Source organism: Cibotium barometz, chromosome 53 (genome assembly GCF_041138505.1).
Source record: "Cibotium barometz isolate CiBa-2024 chromosome 53, ASM4113850v1, whole genome shotgun sequence".
In the NCBI taxonomy this organism is placed as follows: Eukaryota; Viridiplantae; Streptophyta; class Polypodiopsida; order Cyatheales; family Cibotiaceae; genus Cibotium; species Cibotium barometz.
Genome location: NC_141098.1, coordinates 4,381,656 through 4,404,950, shown reverse-complemented (window position 1 = coordinate 4,404,950; position 23,295 = coordinate 4,381,656). Strand labels below are relative to the sequence as shown.

The window sequence follows — 23,295 nt, the reverse complement described above, 5'->3', positions numbered from 1 at the left end:
GGTTGTGGGCCTGTGCCTAGCTAGTGAGGATACAGGTGATGCATCAAAGAGAACATGGTTGGGTTCAAAGAAAGATGCACAAAGCCAAACAAGATTCAGGGGTGCTGGTAGTTCCACTCCCACAGCAACACGAACCCCTTTGACCGTAGCACCCAGAGCCTCTCTAAAGAGAGCAAGCATTCAAGCTAGCATGCAAAAGCAGGCAATTAAAGAGGTAACTAGGGAATTCACTAGGCTTTTCATCCAATGTGCTTTGTCTTTTCACATTGTGCGCACACCACGATGGAAAAAGGCCATGAGGGCAATCAGCCGCATTGGATGTGAGTGGGAGGGACCCTCCTATGAGACCTTGCGCACTAAAGAGTTCATAAGAGAGTAACAAGCAGTGGAGATGGAGATGGAGCCATTAAAAGCCACTTGGAGCAAGTATGGTTGCACATTGTTATGTGATGGGTAGTTAGATATACGCAAGAGGAATGTGTACAATATTTTGGTGTCCTCTTGCAAGGGCACTATGTTTTTGCGTGCCATTGATGCATCTATGCCTGGGATAGTGGTGACAAGAGAGCTTATATAGGCACACCTCCGCGAAGCTATCATGGAGATAGGCCCACAAAACATAGTGCGGGTGGTCACTGACAATGGTAGCAACTATCTCTATGGAACGGATGCTAGAGGATGAGTTCCCACAGATTGTATGGACTCCATGTGCATCCCATAGCCTAGACTTGCTCATTGAGGACCTTGCCAAGATTAGGTGGATTGCTGACATTGTCACCAACCCGGACATTTCCCTGTATGAAAGGGGTCTGGTGGACTCCATGACGTCTAAATATTTGGAAAGTACAAGCTTTGGGAATGAAGGATTATCCTAAAATTTGGGAGGATTACTATTTTTGGCCTGACTTCGATGGAAATTCTGTTCGCGTCATTACGTCTAGAATTGAGCAAATACCAAGAGTTGCCAAAGTGCAGGCTACCAATTGGGATATTTTTAGAAAGTTTATGGAAGGACCCATCTCTTAGATTGGGACATGTGGCAAGAAAGTGGACCAAAGTGAGACAAGTGGCCTGACACTCGTTAGAAACTGAATCAAAGTGAGACGAGTGGCCTCACACTTGTCACTTCAGCTATCGTGTGGCTCTCCACTTGTCATTACAGCCTTCTCTTGCCTTTTTAGCTCATGGGAGGCCCAAATCTATAAATTGGAGCCCTCTCTCTTCATTAAAGGAGGCTCTCTTGCTGCACACTAGCCTCTACCACCGTCACACGCTGCCCTAATGATGGCTACTCTCTCTCTCTCCCTCTCTCTCTCTCTCTCAGGCTGTCCATGAAGAATACCAACTGTTGGGGACTGTTTTGGAGGTTTCGCTAGCGAAGAAATACTGAAGACAAGAGTATTTAATCATTTTATTATGATTTCTAGCCACTGTACTTGTTGTACCAGCCCTTGTACTTCTTGTACCTGCTGTACCAGCCACTATACCAGCTGTACCAGCCCCTGTACTTGATGTACCAGCCATTCTACCTGCTGTACTAGCCAATGTACTTGTTGTACCAACCATTGTACATGCTATACCAACCATTGTACTTGTTGTACTGACTGAATGGAGAGTCGTACTTGCTCTACCAACTCTATTGCATGAAAACCTGTGGTTTTTGGGGAAGAATCAGTACCCACACGGAGGTATATGTTGGCTTGGCATTTCTACAGCCTCTGTACAAGCTGAATTTTATGGTTGCCTCGTGTTGGGCTGTGTTATGATTTGTATATGGATAATCCGGCATCTCCCATGGGGAGAGTAAGGCCCTCAAAGCTTGTACATGATATTTTCTCCTTGGGTAATAAAATGCTTCAAGGCGGGGGTCGGATCATTCCGGCCTCTATGCAGTGTCACATGTGCAAGCTCCATTTTCAATATTTGTGGATGTTTTGTCCAGCTTTTATGTTTTATGTAAAGTGATGATGGATATGTGTTAAGGTTGTGGCCATGTTTAAATGTTTTAATATGCATTGATGGTATCAACAAGTGTGTCAAAGGCCTTAGTCCCCTCGACACTATGACCGCGAGTTTCAAGCATCTTTGACACTACGCGTAGCTTGGTGAAGTTTATTACCAGGAGGCCCAAGGTCTTGGCAATGTTTCGTGCCAATAGTAACCTTGAGCTTCTGAAGCCCTCACAAACCAGGTTTGCATATATGTTCATTGTGATTAAGAGGGTAGTGGGAGTTCGACGGGGACTCATGCGCACAGTGGTTTGTCGAGAGTGGATGAGTTGGGAGGACCATGAGCACCCGAAGGCAGTTGCTTTTGCACGCAGAGTGATGCAAGAAGGTTGGTGGAAGGAGGCAGAGGCTTTATTGAGCGCTCTTCAACCAATCTATAGTGTTCTTCGCATCACTAACATGGAGGGCAGCACTCAAGGACTCTTGTACGAGTTCATGGAGCAGATTGGAGGGTACTTATTGCACATCCAGATTCAGCTTTTTAGTTCAGTACTTTTTCATTTTGTTGGGATGACAGAGGATACCCCATACAGGTACACCGATTTGTCTCATAGGCCGAGTTCGGTCTTTTGGAAGACGTTAATAAAATCTCTCTCTCTCTCTCTCTCTCTCTCTCTCTCTCTCTCTCTCTCTCTCACTTGAGTTTCACAGAGAGGATGCGGAACGACTGGCTCGCTTCAGAGCAGACCCAGGCATGTTCTTCAGGGGTCTGTGGACACCCCCTTCATTGATGTATACCATTTTATACCCCCAGTATGGTACAGGATGGAGCTAGCTAGGTTGCATATCATGATTGTATACTCCATGCATATAGCTTTGCATTCTCCTAGTAGTAGAGCTCCATCCCCTCCCCCCACTCATTGTACTTATTGCACACCCAGATTCAGCTTTTTAGTTCAGTACTTTTTCATTTTGTTGGGATGGCAGAGTATACCCCATACAGGTACACCGATTTGTCTCATAGGCCGAGTTCGGTCTTTTGGAAGACGTTAATAAAATCTCTCTCTCTCTCTCTCTCTCTCTCTCTCTCTCTCTCTCTCTCTCTCTCTCTCTCTCTCTCTCTCTCTCTCTCTCGCGCTCGCGTCTCTCTCTTCGCTTCTCTCACTGCGCCCCCACAAGCTCTTCGCTTCTCTCTGTTCGCCCGCTTCTCCTTGTTCGCTTATCTCTCTTCGCTTCACTTCTTTCACACTGCCCCAAAAGCTCTTCACTTCTCTCTGCTCGCCCCAAAAGGACTCGGCCACCTCTCTCTCTCTCCTCGTAGCCCCCTTCCGCCACTCTCTCTCTCATAGGTCAAGTTCGGCCTCTAGTAGACGTTAATACAACATTCTTTCTTTCCTTCTTGCTCCCGCCTGCTTCCCTCTCCAGCCTGCTGCCTATCTTTCTCTTTCTTCGCAACAGCCCCCTCTCGCCTCTCTGTCTGTGTGGGAAGCGCTGCAGACACGCACGGAGCTCTTCCTATGGCCAAGGGTTAATTTTTAACCCAAAACCAGCCCTTTTCAGCCCAAGACAAGATGGAGAGGATCGACATTGAAGACCTGATCAAGGCAGCCATCCAACAACATAAGAAAGAGACGGACAATGCAATTAATATGGTCAACCAAGCCTTCTTGACAAAGTCAAGAAGCGTGAAGCGCGGATAGCAGCCCAAGATGCATAGATCGCAAATCTCAAGAAGGAGATAGAAGCAGCACACGCTCAACATAAGCTCGAGGAAGGTGAAATTCAGCCCGTCATGATGGAGGAGCTGAACACATCAAGGCCCAAGTGAAAACACCTCAAGAGGGAGAAGAAAAGAAGGCCCGGGAGACCTCCTCGTGGGTGGAGGTGCTCACGAAGACGCAAAAGCAAGTAGATGAAGCGGAGAAATGGATAGAAGTGGTCAAGAAAGGTAAGAACAGGGAGGCCGAAAGCACATCTACCTCGAAGATTATCAACCTAACCATTGAGGAGGAACAAAGAAGAAAGACAAGGGAACTTCATGTGCGGATGACGGGTCTTAGGGACGGTGTCAATGTAGAGGAGGAAGCCAAAGATTTATACACACACATGGGCATTTCGAGGCCTACACACACGGGAGCTTGGAGAGTGGGCAAGAAAGACAAGAATGCAGGAGAGAGCTCTCATTTTACGCTTTCCCACCTTGGAGGCTAAAAAGGATTTCTTGGCCAAGCGCTCCGCCCTTAAGAAAACGGGCATCTTTTTAGGAGATGACCTCACCTTGGCACAGCTCACACATATGAGGGAGTGCATGCCGGAGATTAGGGCAGCCAGAGAAAAAGGGAAGCTAGCATTTTACAGAGGAGGCAGAGTGGTGATACTAGAGAGACGCACCACTTGACGGTGCGAGACCTATGCGACCAGTCTGAGACTTGCAGTATGGAACTGCAACGGAGCATTGAGACTGGATGTAAGGGCCTTTGAGGACACCTTCAGAGACAGGGACATCATCTTCTACTCGAAGACACATCATGCCCCAAGCAGCACATTACCGAGAGTGGCGGGATACAGATGGGAGACGACTTGTAGACAGGAGGCCTGTTCGAGCATGGTGGTCGCGGATCTGGAGGAGTTGCAGTTCTTTTTAGAGAGGAGCTTCAGCCACTCATCCATGTTATGCGCCGTGATGAAAGCGTGAGGTACATGTGGGTCAGAGTGAGGGCAGATGAGGATAGACCCCTATACATTGCTATATGTTACTTTCCACCCACCACATCTCATTATGCAACGCCTAAGGCGCACCAAGGACTCTCTGAGCCATGGAGGGAGACACTTCATGTTGGTACGCAAAGATAGCATCCTGGTTTGAGCTCCATGGGTTCAGTTTAGACAGACTTCCACCCTTCCAGTACTCTCTGGAGGCACCCTCTCTCACCTTGACATATTCTGAGAGTAGTAGAGTCATCAGACAAGACCTCATTCAGTTGGACACTAGGAGGACATGGCTAGAGCCCTCGTAGGAGTTGGGGACGAAGATGGCTTTCTATAGAGACCATCTTCTCTGCACCACTGAGGATGGCTTTATACTTAGACCGAGCTACATGGATACCCATCTGTCTCATGGATTGAGGTGCGCCATTGGGCAGATCTACACCTCTTCACATGAGTTAGAGATGGAGACACGCAGATTTAGAGGCATACCTCCAAGGGACAGGATTTGTCAGATTTGTTGGATAGAGCCAGAGACAGAGGAGCACTACATTTGTCGTTGCACAGCATATTATGAGATTCGAGGGCGCTACCATTGCCTTTTCAGAGAGGGATTTGGACCACTGGCTAGAGTCATGGACTATTGTGCTCAGAGATGCTTGGGTTTTTATCTCCTGGAGATCCGCAGGCTCGGAGAGTCCATTATCAGGAGCAAACGCCCGACTGGCAAGGAGTCCACACAGAGACAGATTACTGACTTCTTTAGAGGGACTACCCGGGAGGGGACAAAGCCGACAGCCCAGCAACAGGCACCTCGTGGGACTCTAGTTGAGAGAGCTATCCAATTGGGCAGATCCAGACGCCCGAGGGTTCGCGGATCCTCACATCGGAGATGGTGCCTACACCGGAGGATTCAGAGCATCATTGCGAGGCATCAGGCTTGTCCGACCAACCATCTCACTATGGCAAATATCCAGGCCATAGACGCCAAGGCCTATATCTTAATACCCCCCCTCAATACCAGCCATGAAAAAATGAGCTTGGAATGGGTGGTATTGGACATATGAAAGAAAAAAAAAACTTGCCTTTATAACATTAGGCTCACAAGAATGTTCATGGTGGTGTGGTTATCTAGGACTTACAACTATGTTCCTAGAGCCTTAGAGAGTTGGCCTGAAGTGTTATGTCCACGATCAGCAAGGTAAGTGGGAATCATTTTTGCCTTTAGTTCAAGCTGTTTTGAATGATTCTGTCGAGTGTAGGCCTCTTGCGCTTTAGCCAACCTGTCTTTTACTGACTCTAAAATCTCCTGGTAAGACTCTAGGCAGAGACCGATGCTAGAGCTCCTAGGATGATTACCACTCCAACCATATACTGTTGTACTCACTGTCACTTTTGTACTCCCCCATATTCATGTATTCATGTATCCATGTACTCATGTACCCATGTACTCATGTACCCCATTTTGACTAGTAGCATTAGCTTCCCACTCTCCCTAGTTGCTGCTTCCGGATGCTCCCTACTGATGTATTGTAGGGCTAGATACTTACCTTCAGTTCTTTCTTTTCTTTTCCAGACAGTGTATCAGATGTCACATGGTTGTAACTTTGGTCTCATAGGTCACTTAGGCCTTTTGAAGACGTTAATATAACATTTCATTTCAGAGGAGTACCGACTGAGGCCAGGATTTGTCAGCTGTGCCAGATGGAGCCAGAGACAGAGTTACATTACATATGTCACTGTCCAGTATATTATGAGATACGAGGCCGCTTTCACTGCCTGTTCAAAGAGGGCTTCGGACCACTTTCTAGAGTCATGAGATACCAGGATCAGAGATGCCTCGGATTGTACTTGCTGGAGCTGCATAGACATAGAGAGGGTCTCCTGAGAGGGAGGGGGTCAGAGAGGGAGAGACACCTACAGAGGCAGATTACAGACTTCTTTCGACCAGAGATTCAGCAGTCAGGCCAGCAGGCATTGCAGCTAGCCCCAGAGTACAGCCGCACCAGAGGATTGATCGGGCTATAGAGCTGGGGCGGTCCAGGCGCCCCAAGATGAGAGGCCCATCTCGACACCGGCGGAGACTACAACAGAGGATCGGGACCATGCTAGCACGGCATGGGAGACGTCCAGTCAGAATACTCACCATGGAGGACATTGAGGATATCCGCCATCGACCGATGAGAGACATCTTCGGATAGTGATGTGTATGATGCTTACCTTTGTTGCTGGAGTTTTCCTCCCAGATGTTATCCATTAGGAGCTCCTAGTACCATACTTTTCCTCATAGTTGTTTCAGTTTCAGTTAGTTGTTTAGTTGTTTTTAGCTTTCCTTACACAGACACTGTATCAGACCACCAATTGTTGTAACCTTTTTGGTCTCATAGGTCATTTTGGCCTTCTGAAGACGTTAATATATCATTTCATTTCTCTCTGCCCTTCTGCCCCCCGCTGCCCAGTTCGCCTCTCTGCCCTGCCCCCCGCTGCCCAGCTTCTGCAGTTCGCATTTTCGCCCTTCTGGCTCCCCTTTCCCCACCCACCCTTCTGGCTCCCCTTTCCCCTTTCGCCCTTCTGCCCCCCGCTGCCCAGTTCGCCTCTCTGCCCTTCTGCAGTTCGCATTTTCGCCCTTCTGCCCCCCGCTGCCCAGCTTCTGCAGTTCGCATTTTCGCCCTTCTGCCCCCCGCTGCCCAGTTCGCCTCTCTGCCCTTCTGCAGTTCGCATTTTCGCCCTTCTGCCCCCCGCTGCCCAGCTTCTGCAGTTCGCATTTTCGCCCTTCTGCCCCCCGCTGCCCAGTTCGCCTCTCTGCCCTTCTGCAGTTCGCATTTTCGCCCTTCTGCCCCCCGCTGCCCAGCTTCTGCAGTTCGCATTTTCGCCCTTCTGGCTCCGCTTTCCCCACCCACCCTTGCCCAGGCCCCCAAGGCAGAAACATAACTCTCTCTCTCTCTCTCCTCCCTGCCTGTGGGAAGGACTGCAGAGTGATTTGGAGGAATGGCCCCGAGTCTCCAAGAGAAACTCGAGGCCCTCGAGATGGCAATGAAGGCATTAATCAAGGAGAACAAGAAGACATCCGATTCCAACCTCAATGAGGTGGAAAACAAACTACACAAGCACATCATAGCTCTCGAAGCACGGGTCACGAACCTCGAACAAGAGAACATGGCACTCAAGGAGGAGGTGAGTGCATTGAAAGTGGAAATGGTAGCCATCAAGAATGCTGAGAAGGAAGAAGGGGAGATCAATGACAACACTCTCACGGCCATCAAAGAAGAGATCTCCAAGGAGATCACAAAGGACATGGAGGGAAAGCTCGAAGCCAAGCAGTCAGGATGGGTCGAGGTGGTGAAGAAGAACATCCGTAAAGAAGTGAGGGAGGAGACTCAAAGGGAAGAAAACCAAATCATTCACACCACCATTGAGGAGGAGAAGATGAGGCATGCCCGCCGCCTCAACATTCGAGTCACAGGTATAGCCGAGACACCCGACTCCACTCCCGAGAAAGATGGACAGCTTCTATGCATGAAGCTCGGCTACAAGGAAGAGCACCCTCTCCCCTTCACCAAAGCATGGAGAGCCGGGAAAGACTCAACACGCAAGCGAGCCCTCATCCTACAGTTTGCAGGAGAGACGGAGAGGGTCACCTTCATGAGGAAGAGGGTCATACTACGGGGTTTAGAGGGAGCTCCTATTTTCTTGGATGATGATCTCACGAGGATGCAGCTTGAGCATAGGAGAACTTGCATGCCACGAGTCTTACACGCGAGGAGAGAAGGCAAGAAGGCCTTCTATCGAGATGGTCGGGTCATCATTGATGGCCGGCCCATGGATTAGCGGTTTGGGGCCTATGGGACACAGACCAGGCCACTGACAGAGATACACATAGCAGTATGGAACTGTAATGGTTCACTATGGGTGCAGCCTGGACGACTGGAGCATGTTATGGTGGGGAGAGACATCATACTTCTGACAGAGACACATCAGAGCCTAGAGAGAGGGCTACCTCGAGTAGAGGGATTCCAGTGGGAGTCAGCATACAGGAGGACCACACGCCAGGGTACCTCGAGAGGGTCGGGGGGAGTAGCAGTCCTATTCAGACGAGAGCTACAGGGGAGACTGAGAGTGGTAGCACAGGATCCAGAGGCCAGATACATGTGGATCAGCTTACAGCTCTCACAGGACAGGGTTATATACATAGCTCTATGTTACTTTTCTCCATTAGGATCATCCTATGTCATTACAGAGGACATGCCACAGGAGGAGGAGATAGGAGCCTCGCCATACACTTGTCTGTCAGAGGAGATTATGCATTATTCTACACTAGGGGAAGTATTTCTTACGGGCGACTTCAATGCCCACACACAGAGCAGACAGTGTGAGGTGTATGACTATGATGACATGGAGATCCTCCACCCTGTGGATCCAGAGGAGATAGGGGCTAGTCGGGCATCAGAGGACACTGGACCAGACAGAGGACATTATGGGGACCACTTACTAGAGTTGGGAGCCAGGCATCGTCTCGTTATTTATAACGGGATGCTACAGTGGCCGGGATCAGGAGGGCTGACATGCTTCCCACATGGGGGTCATACACGGACCGGAGGCACGGTGGTAGACTACATTATGGGGTCTTTGGAGGCATCACAGCTTGTCACCTCATTCTCCATTCCACCTCGTCCTATTGGGGCAGATCATACATACTTGGCATTTTCACTAGCCGGATCACCAGTATCACCAGCCCCCCACATACCGACGCCACACACTACCATCTACTTCACACATGACATGGCAGACATATACACTGGCAGAGTAGAGGATGGGCTCCTACTCATGGATCCCCTGGCATCTATGGATACCATTACAGCCCAGCTCGCATCACTCCTACACACGGCTGCATTACAGAGCTTCCCACATCGTGTACACTCAGGAGAGCCTGCGAGACCTGGGACTATGCCCCAGAACAGATGGTATGATGACGAGTGCAGAGCCCTATACTCACGACTCCGCATACAGAGAGCCTTGGGAGCCATCACAGAGCAGGAGTCGAGGAGAGAGATGAGGAGACTTACTCGCCGCAAAAGGCGGGCCTTCGCAGAGATACAGGAGCTAGAGATCTTTCATTTCTTCATGAGTAGAGATAGCCCTGTCTCATGGCGGCACTTCAGAGAGCCCCGGACCCCGACACCTATTGCAGACCCACAGACATGGCACACATATGCAGAGGGTCTATACCATGCCCCACAGCAGCCACCTATACCTCAGCCACAGGAGCCTCGACCTACCACAGCTAGCTTCTTTACCCACTCGATGGTACAAGAAGCTATCCGCCGCCTACAGCATGGACGGGCTGCCGACCATATGGGCCTGCAGGGTGAGCATCTCATATATGCAGTAGATTCTTTAGCTCCTTTTCTTGCACACCTGTTTAACAGGGCACTAGCAGAGGGTTTGCCTGCGGAGTGGACGATGCACACCATCGTGCCGATTCACAAAACAGGGGATATGCTCGATCCGAGCAACTACAGGACGGTTATGGTTGGCCATGTGCTGGCCAAACTCTATGGCGCAGTGCTGGAGCAGGAGCTTAGCTTATATGCTGAGCGAGCAGGTTTACGCTCATCAGGGCAGGCAGGCTTCAGGAGAGCCTTCTCTACCACTGACCATGTATTCACTTTGAGATGTATGATTGATCAGGCCAGAGTGAGGAAGAGAAAGCTCTATTGCTGCTTTGTGGATTTCCGCAAGGCATTTGACACAGTACCACGAGAGAGGCTCTTTCAGCGCCTGCAGTCTCTTGGCATACCAGCAGATATGACATGGGGCATCTATGCATTATATGAGCAGGTTTTTGGGCGAGTCAGATGTCCAGGAGGTATGTCCGAGACTATTGCTAGCACCATTGGTGTGAAGCAAGGATGCCCACTTTCCCCCACGCTATTTGGGTTATACATTGATGAGGTGGCTGACTTCATTACACGGGGAGGCGGAGATGGAGTTGATTTAGCAGGTACCTCAGTACATATTATGCTCTATGCTGATGATATTGTATTAGTGTCTGAGTCCCCCGGTGGTCTACAGCAGCATCTACATGCACTCCATGATTTCTGCACACAGAGGGGTCTTACTGTGAACCTTGGGAAAACCAAGGTTATGGTCTTTCATACATCGAGACAGGGCAGGAGTCAGCTGACATTCACTCTCGCAGGATGCCAGGTGGAGGTGGTGACATCATACGTGTACCTAGGGGTTACCTTCTCTGCAGCAGCCACACGCTTTACCATGGGTTCAGCAGCCAGAGCTAGATTGACACGGGGATATGCAGCATTGGCTATGCTAGAGAGACAGTGCCACCAGGCGCATTTTCAGGAGCCCCGGACGAAGGGGTGGCTATTTGACACATTAGTCACACCGGCATTGATGTATGGAGCAGCAGTATGGGCGCCAGGCCTTGCTACACATTGGTGGACACAGATAGAGAGACCACAGGCCCTCATGATGGCACGCATGATACGCAGCAAACCGTCAGTACCTCATGACATTATCCGAGCAGAGTTTGCTGCGCCTCCTATGATGGTAGAGGCCATATTTCAGACTATATGCCTGCTAGACAGATTTAGAGAGATGCCACAGGACAGATTATCATACAGAGCTTTTGAGGCATCTAGACAGTTGGCTGAGGCAGGAGACAGAGGATCATGGTATGCACAGGTCACACATTGGTTCTCACAGCATGGCCTAGACATGGATCATCTACCACCATTCCAGTATGACAGGGATGCACCACATATCCGTCTCTCTCATAGTGAGAGGAACAGAGTATTGAGACAGGATCTATGGCAGCTCTATACACGAGAGACATGGATATCGCCTACACAGCCTCTTCCACCGAAGATGCTATACTACAGAGATCACTTCATGAGTATCACTGATGATGGATTTATAGAGAGGCCTAGATACATGGAGGGCTTTTTACCACACGGCTCCCGAGTGGCTATTGGTCAGCTCAGAGTTTCATCACACCGATTGGAGATTGAGACTGGCAGAGCAGCACGGATCCCCCGAGAGGAGAGGGTATGCAGATTGTGCAGAGAGGAGGTGGAGAGTGAGGAGCATTATATATGCAGATGCAGAGCATATACAGCCATCAGAGAGAGATATCCCATTTTATTCAGAGAGCCACATTCCCTACGCCAGATCTTTGAGGCAGCAGACCAGCGCATACTGGGGAGATACATTCTAGACATACAGCGCCACAGAGAGACATTATTACAGGCTCAGACAGCCCGAGAGGGGGGGCGACAGACACAGATTACTACATTTTTTCAGAGATCCATACCCCTCCCAGCCCCTACACGGCAGGGAATTACTCTCCAGAGAGCAGAGACACTTAGAGCCCGCAGGAGACAGAGGACACCTGGCTTTCGGACACCACGCCTATACCAGAGAGAGATGACAGAGATCAGAGCTCAGTTTCATAGAGAGGGTGAGGAGCGACTGGCTCGCTTCAGAGCACACCCAGGCATGTTCTTCAGAGAGCTGTGGACACCCCCTTCACTGATGTATACCATTTTATACCCCCAGTATGGTACAGGATGGAGCTAGCTAGGTTGCATATCATGATTGTATACTCCATGCATATAGCTTTGCATTCTCCTAGTAATAGAGCTCCATCCCCTACACACCCAGATTCAGCTTTTTTATTCAGTACTTTTTCATTTTGTTGGGATGACAGAGGATACCCCATACATGTACTCCGATTTGTCTCATAGGCCGAGTTCGGTCTTTTGGAAGACGTTAATAAAATCTTTCTTTCTTTCTTCTCTCTCTCTCTCTCTCTCTCTCTCTCTCTCTCTCTCTCTCTCTCTCTCTCTCTCATCTTTCTTTCTTTCTCTCTCTCTCTTCCATATCCATGTCTATGCTTCCACACACCATGGCTTGATCTCTCCACCTCTCCTTCCACTCTAACCCACTCTCTCCTAGACCTGGCCATGCTTCCAACTTTTACATGGTGCTAAATTTGTAGTATGAAAGAATCACCATTCACTAAATATGTTTGTGATCAGCCCATTTTCGAAGGTTGGAAGGCCAGATAGGTAAAACTCATACATGAGTTCAACTTTGAGATCCTTACAAATATGGGGTTACACAGAGGAAAAAACCAATCGGGTTGCCGATGCCCTTAGTAGGATACTCAAGGTCAACACTATCTCTTTCACGGAGATATCAACTAACTTATATTTCTCTCTCAAGAGGAGTTGCAAAGATGATTTGTACTTAAGTAGAATTTGGCAATTGGTCCAAGACGGTAGCAACCCGTGAGATCTGAGTGTTCCAAATAATGGAGTCGGGAGAGGTGATAAGCTGATTGAGGAAATAGTTATGGCACACGAGGTGCACATTGCTAGGTCAGCTCTTTGCAATGATGTGATGAAGTTGGAGGTTGGTTGCTTCTTTCGCGTTCGGATCTCACCGCCTTCGCTCTGGAGGGGGGGGAAGGGAAGTTGGGGGGGTGTTGGATCTATCAAAGCCTCAATGGTGTGGGTTGCGTCTAGGTTGTTTTGGTGTGAACACCCTCTTAGGTGTAAATGCCCCTTATTAAGGGTTAGATAAGGCCTTAGTGCCTTGTACAAGGTGTGAGTATTATCATTCATAATACAATCATTGTGTTCATGTGCAATCTCTCTCACTTGAGTTCTATTGCATCTCTCTCTCTCTCTCTCTCTCTCTCTCTCTCTCTCTCTCTCTCTTTTTTTGAGCTATAATACTGAGTATGAAAAGACCCCAAAGTGCCAGAGGTGGCCTACTGAGGGGGCATACAAACTGTGCAGTGAGAGGCGTGAAGCCTGTGAGCAGTCGGTGCTACATCACGGTGGATGATGTGATGTGTGCAATATGAACCACTGTGGGGGAGTGTACTCCCATCTAGCATGTCCTCCAACAATCCTGAAGAAGAGACCCGTGCGCCCCCAACGACGAATGAATGCCTGGAGTCTGTCCTGAGCTGTCTGTGAAGGCCGACAGGAATCATCATACGTGGAACGCAGTGCACGGATAAGATCGAGCCAAATCAGGACTAGAGTATCACGTGTCGATTGCCGCGTGTGACTAAGGACATGGGACAACGAGCTCTCCAAATGTTCCACATCGCAATCGCAGCAATCACCATAAAAACATCATCCCTATGCCAATGCTCCATGTGCAAGGCGTCAGGAGGAACCATACTGAGGTACCCCCTCCGATACCCCGTCGCCGTAAGCATAAGCACAGCATCAGTGCCCTCACCCTCAAAGAACACATGAGGTCCCGGCCAAGGAAGGAGCCATAACACAGACCCCCAACTGAGGAAACCTGCATGCTGACCAGCTCTGCTGAGGAGAAGAGCCACTGCTCGCCAAACAGAGGAAGCCATAGGACACGACCAGAGGCAGTGGGCCTGAGACTCCTGAACCTGATGATCACAGCATATACAAATGGGATCATGGCCCATCAAGGCACCCCAAGTGCCGACAGCAAGACCAGCATGAGCAGTCAACCAAAAAAAGAGAGTGATCCGCCGAGCAATCCTCAGCCTCCAAATAGATACCCACTACTGTGCCAGGAAGGCATGAGAGAGACCTGCATGTAGCCAAGTGCCCGAACGCGTAGGTCTATGTAACTGTCGTCGAAGCAAGCAGTGCCTCCCAATCCGAACAGTATACCCGAAAAAGGAAGTATGCCTAGCGCCGGTCTCCACAGCAAGCCACTCCCATTCCCCGGGGTCCCAAGTCAGCTGCGAAAGAGGCCGTCCCTCCCAGATCCATAATCGCCAACGGGCAGCCATACCAATGTGAAAAGACGGGTCCACCTCCCGTCTTTTCCTGAAAGAGCCAACAACACGGATGGGAGTCCAGTCAGCCTGACGCAGCTCCTCTAGGCAACCCAAACCATGAAACTGTAATCTGACATGGCCAAAAGCATCTGGCATGCCCATAGGGATAAAAACCATAGGCCAATAACAATGAGAGCTCCAAACAAGAAAGGGTGTACCTGCAGTACCAAACATGCATAACCATCCTGAGTGCTCAGTCTCTCTCTCTCTCTCTCTCTCTCTCTCTCTCTCTCTCTCTCTCTCTCTTCCATATCCATGTCTATGCTTCCACACACCATGGCTTGATCTCTCCACCTCTCCTTCCACTCTAACTCATTCTCTCCTAGACATGGCCACACTTCCAACTTTTACATGGTGCTAAATTTGTAGTATGAAGGGATCACCATTCACTAAATATGTTTGTGATCAGCCCATTTTCGAAGGTTGGAAGGCCAAATAGGTAAAACTCATACATGAGTTCAACTTTGAGATCCTTATAGATATGGGGTTACAGAGAGGGAAAAACCAATCTGGTTGCCGATGTCCTTAGTAGGATACTCGAGGTTAACACTATCTCTTTCACGGAGATATCAACTGATTTATATTTCTCTCTCAAGAGGATTTGCAAAGATGATTTGTACTTTAGTAGAATTTCGAAATTGGTCCAAGCCGGTTAGCAACCCGCAAGATCTGAGTGTTCCAGATGCTCACATGAGTGATACACACAGAAAGATATTAGCTTCTTATTCCACTCAAGATAGACTATTGTTTAAAAATGACAACGCTTGTGTTCCAAACAACATGGACATCCAAACCAGAATTTTGTAGGAGTGTCATGACATATCTAGTGCGGGCTATCCCGGCATACAAAGGCCAAAGGCCCCTAGTCTTGGTTGACCAACTGTTTTATTGACCGCATTGGAAATCATGCGTGGAGGATCATGTATGGAGGTGTATCCAATGCCAACTCAACGAAGCAAAGAGACTTTAGAGCTGGGGGTATGCTACATCCATCGCAAATTCCAAAGAACAAATGGGAAATATGATACAGACTGGTATGAGCCATGATTCAATTGGGGTCATTGTAGATAGATTACCTAAGATGACTACTAAGTTTATACCTACTAGGTCTAATGTGTAGAGCCATGAATTGGCTATGCTTTTTGATGAGAAAAGCTAGAAACACTATGGATTGCCAAAGGATATTGTAAGTGATCCAAATCTCAAACTCAATGCCGAATTTTGGCGATCAAAGTTCTCTGAATTGGAGACACGTGAGTATTTCGTCTTCGGATCAACCAAGTCGGATGGTCAGATGAAGCGGATTAACCACGCTATGGCAGATATGCTAAGGGCATATGTCTCCAAGAAACAATTTGAGTGGGAAAGATATCTCCCACAAATAGGGTTCACTTATAGTAGCTATAAGCATGCGGTTACTGCTACTGGAGATAGCCCGTTCATGCTTATGCTTCGATATCAACTCAACTCACCCATAGAAGTAGGCAGAAGAGAGGTCAAGATGCAATCAGTTGTGGACATCCTGGATATGCAAGTTATGCTGAAAGTTGCAAGGGAATGTCCAAAATCATACACAATATTGTGCTAACCAAAGGAGGGCATGTGGCTACTGCTACTGGAGATAGCCCGTTCATGCTAATGCATGGATATCAACCCAAGTCACCCATAGTCATAGGCAGAAGAGAGGTCAAGATGCAATCAGTTCTGGACATCCTGGATATGCAAGATATGCTGAAAGTTGCAAGGGAATGTCCAAAGTCATCCTCAATATTGCACTAACCAAAGGAGGGCTCCGAGGGTCTTACAAAAGGGCATGTTGATTTAAAGTCCCAACGGACTAAGACGATGAGGACCGGCAAGCATTATAAATTTTCTTCACGATGTTGTGGTCCTTACCAAATTACAAAGAAGATAAGTAATGTGGCTTGTTGGTTAGCACTACCTCTTGGAATCAATATTCAACCCGTATTTCCCGTTAGTAATTTGAAAGAATGTGTATGTGAAGGTGATAAATGCTTTGCTAATAATAAGAAAATAATATCAGCAATAGAAGCTGATGTGAAGCTATGACTGCTTTGGTTAACAAAAAGACATTCGCAGCTCCAAGACTGTTTTGATTCACAAACCAATCGTGCAAGACGTCATCAAGAAAACTTGTTAACAGCACAATACCTTCTCCTCTTCGCGTTTCTTCTCCTTCTCCTTGGCCTTCTGCTGCAATAGTGTCACATACTCTTCAAAGAGGTCCTGACGAGCTATATCATCACTTAAAGCTCTGCATTCATGCATAACAATTGATCTCTGAAGACATTAGAAGTCTCTGAGAAGCTTTTCACACTATGCCATTGAGGTGGAACACAAGACTTACCGAAACTCGGGAGCATTTTCCAGCAGCACCTTGCAGTCCTCCCATTTGGAGGCTGCTGTTATTGACTGCAAGGTTACGGCATCATAATCAAGCTCTTTAGGCCTCAAAAATCATGCATTTGTATCATTTCACATGAGTAAGCTACTCACCTTCTCGGCATGAAGAAGCTCATTAAACTCATCCACAAGTCTTTTCCTCTTTTTAACTTCCTTCTCCTCCTTTTCTTTAGCTCTATCTAGTAAATCTTCAAATACAATCTGGACGGCAGACATTATTACACCAAAACACAAATTGGTCATTTTGCTTTCTAAAACTCATTACAAGTAGACAGATTGAAAGCCAAAACATCATTAAACATATAACCACCTGGAATCACAGAAAGCATATGAAACAGCACCAAAAGAACATTGAGCATTGTAAAACATGTTCCTACTCTTTCAATCCAGTATTTTTAACTTGATCAAGAAGGCTAGGAGCACACAACATTTCACATGGTATTCTACCAAGTATACCTTATTCAACAGGCTATTCACCAGAAAGAGCTGCAACCATTTTTACTCCAAGGCACCATTGGCCTTGTCTCGATGACTTGACAATTTTGCGCATAGAAGCATATCCCCTTCAGACGAGAACATGACTACACAAGAAACTAAAACTAACCTTAAGGTTTGATTCATCAATCGTCGCCAAGTCACCTGCTTCAGCAATGGCATCTTTGAACTTGTCGAATGCCCATGTTGATGTCACATTGATCTGGTCAAACAATCATTGGTAAGACACTTATTAAAGCCTACATAAATCAAAGCAAGAATACAAAAATTATTCAGCAGACACCTTTCCAGCCTTGACTGCCTCCTTTGCCTTGGCCTTATCCTCTTGATACTGCATTAGAAAGCAAAACTGTTAAAACACTCTAACAAATGATAGCAATCCTCCTGCCTAAGGATGCAAATTTGCCCCTCCTTCCTTTAAGAAAGCATATATCCTGAGACATCAAACACCTTGGCAAAAAAGGCAATAGCGTAGAAAGGTGTGAAGTTGTCAAATAGCATAGTTATCAACTAAAAATTAAGGTCAGTAAGGTCAGCAAATCAAGGTCGCTAGAAACATTAGGTATGGTATGTTTCAAACCTGTTCTATACAAAAACAGAAAGTACACACCGAGTATATTGGGTACATTCATGTTTTAAAATATATAAATATAAAACATTGAACAATTTATCATTCACGACCCACAATTATCATGAAATTGTGGAAAAACGGGTGAAGTTCAGAAACTTGGGGAAAAAGAATGCAGACCGGAGAAATTGTCATAAAACTAAAGAATTAAAAAAATGGGATTTGGACAAAATTGGACACTCAGTGAATTGCTGGAATGAGGAGAAATTGTTAAAATTGGGGAAATTTCGGAATTGGGGAAGTTTGGGAATTGACGACAGGAATTAAGGGAATTGCAAGAAATTTTAAAATTTTAGGAATTGAAGTAAGTTGGGGATTGAGAAAAATTGGAGGATTCAGGAAAATTTATATTGAGGATTAGGGAAATTAGGGTGAAGGGGGGGGACATTCAGCCATTCGAATGTAGAGAAAGAGAAAGAAAGAGAGAAAGAGAGAAAGAATATACGCCTACATAAAAACCAAAGGGTCTATGAAACCAAAAGTGTGCTACAATAATTCCATGAGGTAACAAGATCATGGAAAAAAGAAAATGAAACAACTAGCTACATATGCAATAGTGATCATGTGCAGAGACAAAATAATCATCTTAGTACAAAAGTACAAAAATAGCCACCTGGTTCACATCATGGATATAAGGTACCACCTATAGTACGATCAATATGCACAAGTAACATCTATGACCTCATATAGGCTCTCTATGTCCACCTCCTTTGGGAGGGCCTCCTATGTCTCCAAATGATCTCACGAATCTGGAGCTACAGTATGGACGATCGCCTGAAGCCTGTGAGATAGGAATTGCATCTGATGTGCTCTATCCAAGGTGACCCAAGAGGGTGTGGTGCCTCCATGTGCTGCCTAGTCAACAGACCCGCAGGGGCAGGTTGTGGGGGTGGGGGGGGGGGGGGGGGCTCAAAATCCAATGGACTGCAAGGCCATTGCTTCATGCTACCCTCCTTTACCACAGGGAAGAAGCTCACGATGGAATGTTCTGAGGTATCCTAAGTCTTGGCTCTGACCTCTCTAAGAAAAAGAGATGTGTCTACATAGCTCTGTTTGGAAGAACCCCCTACAGCACTACTCCAGAAAGTCGATTATCTTGGATAGTGGACCTAATAAACCCTCCTGGCAGAGGCAGTGAAATCTCCCCCAAATCTCGTAATACACCAGGCACCTGCATATATAATGCTCCTTCGTCTCCACCTCCAAAGTGCCTATCAATGCCCTCTGCACTCCCTATCTCCGCTCTAAAGCGATAAGACTCCAATCTGCCCAATCGCAATCCACATGGCATAATAGGACATGCGTCTTTGCAGGCATCCACGTCTCTGAATGAAGCCATCCTCTGTGACACAGAAAAAGGTCCGAGTAGAACTGCAACTTCAAGGGTAGCTCTAAAAGTGTGGTCCATGTGGAGTGGAGTGTAGGGAAAGAAGGTTGTAACGAACAAGGCAGTTCCCCTCCTCATGGGGTCCATGTTATATAAGGAGGCGATGAAAGGAACCAGGCAAACCCGTAGCAGCCGCTCTCGAGCCATGGTCGGAGTTCGAGTGGTACACATGGTGCTAGTACAAGTGTTGCACCGGGCACAGATGGTGCTAGCACGAGTGTTGCAGCTGAGCCAGCAGGGGCAGAGGATGCAGATGACTCGTCCGACTGGGTTACAGCTTCTGAGGCATCCGATGTTGAGGATGAGGATGAGGCTATGGAGTTGAATGATGCAGAGGAGGATGACTAGGCTTCTAGAGTCTAGACTCTAGTATCTACTTAGTACTTAGTCATTCTCAGTTTTTTTTACAGGCTCATTTATGGGCATGTCACATGTTGACATTGGACATTGTTGTAGCAATTATATACCTAGATGAATCCAAGAACATGCCCAAATTCACCTTTTAGGAACGTGCATGTTATATACTCATGGTAGTCAACCCACAAGACTATATAACTATCAACTCCATTAGCATAGTATGGACTAGATACTACGACATCCCCACTAACATCAGCAGTGCCCAATAGTGGGTGTAGAACTCTATATCAAGATATGCTCTCACACACCCACTCCACACACACACACACACACACACACACACACATAAGAGCATATATTCACACAAAGGCCTTCGTACTAAGTTTCTGTCAAACCTCCGGAGATGCAGGGCAGACTCAGGCAGTCATAACGAAGCTTAGCACTAAGGGAAGTAGCAAATAGAAAGAATTAGTACAGCAAATAAGTAGTTGATAGGGCAAATGCACCGCCAAAGATAAAAAGAATAAGCACAATATCAACTAGCCGCAACTCAAATGAAAAATTGACAATGTGAAATCTGCATGTCCACTAATACGGCTGAATTATCTACCTAGATGAATCCACGAACATGCCCAAATTCACCTTTTAGGAACGTGCATGTTATATACTCATGGTAGTCATGTTAGAAATAATGTCCTGACATTATTATGGGCAGTGGCCAATGTATTAGGACCGGCCGGGCACTTTTTACTCACTTTAAGTGAGGTTTTTTCCCCGCGCCCAATAAGGCGCCCAACTTACCGTTATGTGAAACGGGCACCAGTTAGGGTTATTATATGCCCTAAGTTTTGTAACAAACTTATCTTCATTATTTTGAGCTCCATCGTTTTGCTCCTTGCCTCCACACGTTTTGTTCTGTTTCTTCGTGTGCTCCACACCGTCTCTCACACTCACAATTGGTATCAGAGCAGGTTGTTGTTCCTGCTCCCGCCTTCCCTACTGCTGGTGAAGCACTTTCGTCGCGAAGAAACAGGTCTATTGTGCTGGTCGCCTGCTTCTGGTGCTGAAAAACAGGTCGCCCTCCTTCTACAGACCTGGGCGACTGCTTTCTGTGTGTCTCGGGCACTGTTCTGGTGCAAAAAGCAGTGCTGGTCGTTTTTCTACAGGCCGTACAGCATCTGTGCAGCACGTGTATCTGCTGGTTGCTGTTTTTCTGTCCGTACAGGTCTGTACGACCAATTTTGGTGCTGTTTTCTGATAGTACAGCAGTCGTACAGCAGTCGTACAGCAGTCGTACAGCCCTATCTGCTGTTTTCTGTCCGTACAGTTCTGTACAGCACTTGCTGGTTGCTGTTTGCTGTCCGTACAGCCTTCTGTACCGTCTTCTGCATCAGTTCGTACCTCAGCAATCTGCAGCAGCAACTCGGGTGAGTCTACCTGCTGAGTTTTGGAGCTTAACTGTGAATTTTGTCAGCAAATCAAGTCAGAAATTTGGGGCTTTTGCTGTTTTTGTGTTGCTGCACAATCTGTGACAGCTCCCACAGGTTTTTTGTGGGAATCAGAGAAATTTGAGCCACCAGAAATTTGGGGCTTTTGTTGCTGTGCTGTCTATCTGTGTGAAACAGACAGTCTCGAGCAATATTTGTGGACTCTTGTGCAGTCAGTCTCTTTTGCAGGTTATAGTTTGCTCTCATGGCACAGAACACTGCTGATGTGTTTGGGTTTTTAGCCCAGGAAGATAAGTTGGATGGAACCAACTATTCCCTGTGGAGCTTTATGCTCAGGAATCTGCTAGTTGCAAAGAATTTGTGGAATTATGTAAGTGGAGCTGAGGCAAGGCCTGTGCATGTGGCCCCAGCTACCCCTCCACAACATGGCAGGCAGCAGGTTGTACTACCAGCTCCTCACGCACCTACACAGGAACAAACTAGGTGGGATTCCAGGGATGCTCAGGCACTCTCTTTGATTGCACTTTCAGTTAAGAGGTCCATTATTCCGCATATCCGTTCATGCAGGACATCTCAGGCTGCATGGGATACTTTGGAGCACATGTATCAGGCTCGCAATGAGGCTAGAGTTGCCTTTTTGAAGCGGGAACTATCACACTTGTGCATGGATGAGGGTGATTCTATGCAGGATCATCTTACGAAGATTCAGGATTTGAGAGAACAGCTCTTGAATATTGATGAAATCATTTCTGATGCTGAGATGGTCACCACTGCACTTAACTCTTTACCGAGCTCTTATTTGGGTTTTCATACATCTCTTCACTTGTCCATGAGGGGTAATCCAGTCCCTCTATCCTTTCAGGATTTGGTTGGACTTTTGCTGCAGGAAGAGCAGACTCGGAAAAATGTCATGCAAAGAAGTGGTGAGCAAGCACTCTTTGCCAAGAACAAGGGCAAAGGAAAATCTGGTGCATATAAGCCTAAGTCAGAATCAGGACAGCCATCTAGTAAAGAGAAGGATGATGCACAGAAACCTAAAAAGAAGGGTAAGTGCCATTACTGCAAGAAAACAGGTCACTATATTCATGAATGTCCTAAGAGGATAGCCAAGGAAAAGAAGAAAGAGTCTGGTAATTCAGTTGAAGACTCTTCAGATGTGGATAACAAGAAAGATGATGCCACAGTCAATCTTGTGGAAGAGGATTGGTGCTTCTTTACTTGCAGCTATGATCCCTTAAATGAGGTTCATTCACTCAGTGTGAGTGAAAGTGGTGATGTATGGTTCTTTGACAGTGGTGCCTCAAGGCACATCACGTCCAGAAAGGATTTGTTTGGCAAGATGGTACCTTCTTCATGTGGCAGAAAGGTTACGTGTGCAAATAATGCTTCTTATCCAGTTCAGGGCACAGGGGATGTTATGCTTACAGCCATTAATGGCTCAGAATTTCTCCTTCAGGATGTATTGTATGTGCCTGGGATAAAGAAGAATCTTCTCTCAGTGTCTTCTTTTGCAAAGAGAGGGCTGGTTGTTTCCTTTGAGGATACTAAATGTATGGTCCGTGACAGGGAAAGTGACTTTGCTTTGGTTGCTACAGGGACCTTATGTCGCGGTTTGTACCGTCTTGATCCTTATGAGAGGCACAGTGCATGTGTTGTTTCTACCTTTACATCTGCTATGCAGGATGCAGAGTTGTGGCATGCCAGGTTTGGGCATGTAAATTATGGCAGTCTCATGGCACTTCAGAAGCTGAAAATGGTAGATGCCCTACCTAATTTAGAGACTCCTCCCAGACATGTGTGTGAGGGATGTATTTTGGGAAAGATGCATCGTCAGGCTTTCAAAAAGGATAGAGTTGTTAGAGCTGTCCGCAAATTGCAGCTCATTCACAGTGATGTATGTGGTCCAATGAGGACACAATCCTTGGGAGGTCATTGGTATTTTGTTACTTTTATTGATGACTTTTCCAGATATGCCTGGGTGTATGCTTTGAAGAACAAATCTGATGTCTTTATGCATTTCCGACATTATGTCAACATGG

At 47.1% G+C, this 23,295-nt stretch overlaps 1 protein-coding gene across 3 annotated transcripts in view; it reads right to left on the bottom strand.

The window, feature by feature from the left end:
• LOC147608204 (pre-mRNA-processing protein 40A-like) overlaps nucleotides 1-23,295 on the bottom strand; it is a 92,567-nt gene that overhangs the window by 21,796 nt on the left and 47,476 nt on the right. For all 3 annotated transcript variants that reach the window (XR_015264450.1, XR_015264451.1, XM_086789085.1), the window contains exons 22-26: nucleotides 17,720-17,767; nucleotides 17,546-17,638; nucleotides 17,035-17,142; nucleotides 16,886-16,950; nucleotides 16,690-16,792 (exon numbers count right to left, since the gene is read on the bottom strand). Coding sequence is in view for 1 of the 3 variants with exons in the window: in XM_086789085.1 (XP_086645211.1) it covers nucleotides 16,690-16,792; nucleotides 16,886-16,950; nucleotides 17,035-17,142; nucleotides 17,546-17,638; nucleotides 17,720-17,767 (417 nt within the window). In the remaining 2 variants the exon portion in view is untranslated. The remainder of the gene's footprint in view (nucleotides 1-16,689; nucleotides 16,793-16,885; nucleotides 16,951-17,034; nucleotides 17,143-17,545; nucleotides 17,639-17,719; nucleotides 17,768-23,295) is intronic.